The sequence below is a fragment of the Vigna radiata genome, chromosome 6, assembly GCF_000741045.1.
Source record: "Vigna radiata var. radiata cultivar VC1973A chromosome 6, Vradiata_ver6, whole genome shotgun sequence".
NCBI lineage: Eukaryota > Viridiplantae > Streptophyta > Magnoliopsida > Fabales > Fabaceae > Vigna > Vigna radiata.
Genome location: NC_028356.1, coordinates 9,145,185 through 9,151,184, shown reverse-complemented (window position 1 = coordinate 9,151,184; position 6,000 = coordinate 9,145,185). Strand labels below are relative to the sequence as shown.

At 30.6% G+C, this 6,000-nt stretch overlaps 1 protein-coding gene across 1 annotated transcript in view; it reads right to left on the bottom strand.

Moving 5' to 3' along the window:
* The window catches only part of LOC106763377, a 5,595-nt gene extending 4,127 nt beyond the window's left edge, over positions 1 to 1,468 (bottom strand). Inside the window, exons 1-2 of the mRNA XM_014647575.2 lie at positions 1,418 to 1,468; positions 184 to 279 (exon numbers count right to left, since the gene is read on the bottom strand). Of these exons, the coding sequence (XP_014503061.1) occupies positions 184 to 279; positions 1,418 to 1,468 (147 nt within the window). The remainder of the gene's footprint in view (positions 1 to 183; positions 280 to 1,417) is intronic.
* Positions 1,469 to 6,000: the final 4,532 nt, after the last annotated feature.

The window sequence follows — 6,000 nt, the reverse complement described above, 5'->3', positions numbered from 1 at the left end:
CGCGTGTTAACAAACCCCTATATATATATATATATATATATATATATATATATATATATATATATATATATATATATATATATATATATATATATTAAATATTCAAATTATGTTTTTCTCTTACATGGCATTACCTGTCTTCTCATATCTCCTTACGTAATGCTCCTATTCTTTATACATTGCCTTTATCTTCAACAGTCGAGCTCCAATGTTGTTCGTGCAAAACGGAGCAAGCCTAGCCACTCGAACCTTCAGTGCGCCCGTGTCTTCGCTGCAAACCTATTGAATAATACAACTATATGAAGTATGTATTCAGGAAATAACATTAAATTTTAAAAACAATATACTGTACATGCTTGAAACAAAAATGAAGAAAATAATATTACGAAGGGTACTTACAATATAATCTTATTTTTATCATCTTTCCTCCTCAAAATTATCTGATAAAAATATAAAAATAATATAATACTTCATATAAATTATGTCAATGTTTCACTCCAAAAGGAAGTAGAATAAACATGAACAAGATAGTTTGTATTACAATATATCAAAAAATTATTCGCACTAAATAGTAAAAAAAATTAAAATAAATTATATTTCTCAAAGTGTAATTTAAAAAAGAGACAATATTTGTTTAGATTGATTTAGTTTTTATATGATATTTCAAAAAATTGTAATTTATTACAAAAAAAATATTGATATATCGGTAATGAAAAATTGAAGGATTAAAATTCATCAATAAAATATTTGTTAATAAATTTTATTACTAAATAAGAAAAATTTGAGAAAAATTACCAACATCTAAAATTAATTGGTAATCAATAATTATCAATAACCATAAATTTATGGTTAATTATCACGATTTGATTTTTTTTTTCTTTCTTCTTATCTCCTCCTACTCCTCTTTCTTTGATTTTGTCTCCTTCTTTTTACTTTATTGTCTCCACATTCTCTAGCTCTTTCTCCTTTTTTTCCACTACAAAAACGAGAATGAGTTTACTAATAGGAAAAATAGTTGGTACTTAAATCAAAATTACTCATGACTTATTAATGATTAACAGAAAATTTTTATTGACTAATAGAAAAATTTTATTGACGAATAAAAAATTCATCAATAATGATTAAAATTCGAAATTAATTTGTAATTGTCCATTGATAAATATTTTTTGGTAATTACTATCAAATTTTCATTGTCAATAATTATTTATGAATTTTCTTACATTTGACGGTCGTGTGTCCCTTCAATTTTACACACCACCTCACATCATTGTCGTCATTTCCTATTGTTAGTGCATCTTTCACACTTTCACTCCCTTTCTTCTCCCATTCGCACATTGTCCCTTGGTCCTTGGGACCATGCATCACCACCTAACAGCCCAACGACTCTCTCATCTTTTTGTCATGTCCCGTGCCTCACCGTTGACACCACATCTTCAGCCAACTCTACATCAAACTTCTCACCATTCATTCTACCATAGTCTTCTCCGGGTAAAACTGAATTTCACTTAACACTCACTCTTCTCTAATATAAAAAATAACACCTCTTTAAGAGAAGGATCATTATGCTATGTAGGCTAAAAATTTTGAAACTCATGCTCGGGATATCAGAGTTATTTACCATATCATCCCTCAAATTCGGAAGGAACGTTTGACTCCAATCGATTCTGATCACAAATAGTGGACCACCTTTGATTCTATTGAACAATAGATCCACTCCACTATCTCTTTTGATCTCCTTGTGAATGTTAGGGAGAAACGTTCCACAACTACGAATAACTGGAACTGTTTAACTATAACTTTTTAGGACAACTAGAATTCCTATGTTTATGCTCTCGAGCAGGATTTGTCTTCCACTTGCATGAATGACTTTTCAAATGTTTTTGCATACCGTCAACGTCTTAAATGACTCTTTGATCAGTTATGGAATGTTGGTGCTTTTGTCAACAATCATCCTTTGGTTTTGCAACTTGTCTCTTGTTTATCTGAGCTTTTTCGTGGTGTAGTAACCCTGATCCATCAGAGCCACCCTTTGCCTTCTTTCCTCCAGGCTTGTTCTATGTTAACTTTTAAGGAATCTGGTATAGCAAAGATGCAAACCATGGCTTCTCACATCGCCATGCACACTTCAACCCTAAGGGACATTTCTACATTGTTTCAACCGTTGCTTGAACCATCGTTATGGGTTTGGCTACAATCACAACAATCATGGTTGCTTTGGTTGATGTGATCAACACAATGATTATCGCTCAAATGTTTCATTTGGTTCGTCTGACCCTCTTGTTTTAGTTCCTTCTCCATCATGGTAACCACCTCAGTATGCCCTTTGGAATCCTTTGGGTTGTACTCCCCCTCTTTGGGGGCATGCCTCCTTATCCTTATCCCACATCTTGGTGGACTCGCCCCATAAGACCTTCAAAGAAAGCTTACATTCTTGGTCAAAGTCCTCAGCCATACTCCGCCTCAGCTTCCCCAGCACTCACTAACATTATTGTTGTTATGTACATCATCTCCTTGACGCCTCCTAACAACATGTGGTACATGGACATTAGAGCCTTGTCACATTCAATGCATCATAAGGTAATTAACCATCTTTTTCTAATTTGACAGTATCTTCATAAGAATAAGTTTGTTACCTGTCAACATTTAAATTTAAATACTATTTGTGATTCTTATGTATTTGGCAAACATGTTAAGTTGCCTTTTATATCATCCAATAATGTTACTTTGATGCCTTTCGATACTTTACACAGTAATCTTTGGATATCACATGTTTTAAGTTCCTCTAATAGTCCTCATTATGTTTATTTTTGGATCATGGATTTGATTTACTATGGACATTTCATTTAGGTAATAAATTTCAAGTTTTTCAAAAGTTCACATATCTCATTAATCAAATTCAAACATAATTTTAAAAAACAATTAAATATTTTCAATATGTAATAACGGGCGTGAATATGACAATACCTTGTTTCAGTGGTTTTGTGATGATAATGGTCTTATTTTCCAGTTCTGTTGCCTACATACTTCTTCCAAAAATGGAAAAGCAAAATGTAAAACCTGAATCATTAACAACATGATTCACACTATCTTTGCTCATTCATTTGTTCCTCCTTCATTTTGGAATCACACCCTTCAAATGGCTACCTATCTTCTTAGTATAATTTCATAGAAGACTTTGTCTACTCAGTCTCACACTCAAGTTTTGCATCATCGTGATCCCTCTTATACACATTTGCGAGTTTTTAGTTGTCTTTGTTATCCTTTGTTTCCATCTTCAACCATTAACAAACTATAAACATGATTGAGTTCATGTGTTTTCTTAGGATATTCCCTTGATCACAAAGGTTATAAATGTTTTAATGTGTCAAACAAAAAGGTGATAATATCACGATATGTCATTTTTTAGGATGGTCCTCATATTTGTTCAGGAATCTTAATTTGGTCATCTCGTTTAAAATGGTCTCAATTGGATCTTAAATTTTGTAAGTTAGTAACAATTAAGCCCGTTCTGTTAAATGGTAAGAAACAATATCAAGACCGGTTAATGTGGTGTATATTAGACATGGTAATCTTGATTATTTTATTACGTGAAAATAAATTTAAATTATGACGTGTAATTAATTACACTGCAGGCACTTATCTTTTTCATAGCCTCATCACAGATCTCGTATTTTGTTATCTCTGTCGGACCATCACAACTCCACCTTGTTTGGTCCAATCACCGTTGCAAGCAACATCTTTCATGCGTCACACATCCATCAACTTCATCACACACAACAACGTCGCCATTCAGCCACCATGACGAAATCCTAATCACAAAAATCACAGAAATCACAAGTTTCACCATTGCACCATGATTATACCTCCATGAAACCCTAAAGGTCGGAAAACTCAAATTGCAAAAAGTCTCAAATCGGAACCAGGAAATGAGAAGAAGAAAGAAAAAAAAATCAAATCATAATAATTACTAACAAATTTATGGTTATTGATAGATAATTACTAATGAATTTTAGATGTTCGTAATTACTCTCAAATTTTTCTTATCTAATAATACAATTTACTAACAAACATTTTGTTGATAAATTTTGAACGGTCAATTTTTTATTATAGAATTATTATTACCGATAAATTTTATCTATCAATAATATTTTTTAACGATAATTACAATTTTTGAAATATCATATAAAAACTAAATCAATCCTTAAAAAATATTGTTTCATTTTTAAATTACACTTCGAGAAATATAATTTATTTTATTTCTTTTACTATTTAGTGTGAATAATTTGTTGATATATTGTACTACAATATCTTGTTCATGTTTATTCTACTTCCTTTTGGAGTAAAACGTTGACATAATTTATAAGAAGTATTATATTATTTTTATATTTTTATCAGATATTTTACTTTTAAGTATTTATTTAATTTTGAGGAGGAAAGATGATAAAAATAAGATTATAATGTTATATTCTTCATTTATGTTTCAAGCATGCATGTATAGTATGTTGTTTCTATAATTTAATGTTATTTCCTGAATACATGTATACTTCATATAGTTGTATTATTCAATTATTTTCATGTTTTCATTCAACAAATATTTTAATTTTCATGTTATGTTGCCACAGTTTGAACTTGTGACTTTTATTGTAAATTAGATTAATTAAGGAGATAGAGTTAAATCTGGATAATATGATAGATTTAGACCATCTAATCTTTATAGTCTATTTATTATGATAAAATATGTTTTTAACATAATAAATAATATTAAGTAATGATGGAAAAGTAATTTGTTTTGAGTGTGACAAAATGGAAAATAAAATGATAATATAGCTATCACACTTTTAGTAAAGAGTGTGTATTTTTACAATTGATCAAGATCATCCAATTTAAGAGGCTCAATCAAATCAAGACATAATATTCAAAATATTTTTATTCATACAATATCTAAGAATGATAATGAGACTAGATGAGGATGAATTTCATTATTTCATTTTCATGCTAAGTAAAAATTTATATTCTTTTATCTGATTCTAATGGATATAAAATTTTTGTATATCCGAATCCAATAATGGATATGCTTATATTTATACTCATACCATTTTTTTTTTTTAATATCACTACAAGAAAATACTTAAAAGGAAAAAAATTGTGAATAAAATAATATTTATTGATGAATTTTATTAATAAATGTTTAGAATTTTAATTATTAGTGGATATTTTCATTATTAATGAATCAATCGATAAAATCTATTGATAATGTATAATTTCTATTTTAAGGAAATATTGGTCGGTAAATTCTCAATAAAATAGGTATTAAAGTTTTCACTTTAACTTTAGGTTAAAACCCTCTTTTGGTCCTCATATTTGTATGGTAATCTCAATTTGGTCATCATTTTTTTTTGTCTCAATTTGCTCCTATAATTTGTAAAAATGAGACAATTAAGCCCTCACCGTTAACTAAGGAGTAACGCCGTCAGTCTGTGATGATGTGTCGCACATGTTATATGATGATGTATAGATATTATATTATGTGGAATTTGCCATTTAAATTAAAAGTGTTTGAGATGGCACTGTAATTATTTCATTCCTTCTTCTTCTTCTCTTCATATGTGAGAGAAAAGTTCTCTCCTTTCTCCGTCAATCATCTACTTCCACGGTGGTGTCTTCTGCATCTCTTCCCCCCAACCTCTGTACCATAACTCCGTCAACAAAACTCATTACAGTAAATCCCTAATACGGGNAAGCACCTTTCTTTTATGGATACCTACAAAACCTCCCATTACCCATCAAAATCAAATCCTCGCTAGCCTCTCTCATCGTTGCGGACATCATTTAACCCAAAAACCATTAAGTTTTCTCACCTATCAGCAACAATACAGCGCCATTTCCGACAACGAAAGCGGCATTGCAGTGACCATGGAAGAGGGGATCGTCGTCGCCGCCGCTTTTACAAGCCAAGATCGTCCTCTACCACAACTTCTCGTCCGGCAAGAGTGGTCGGTC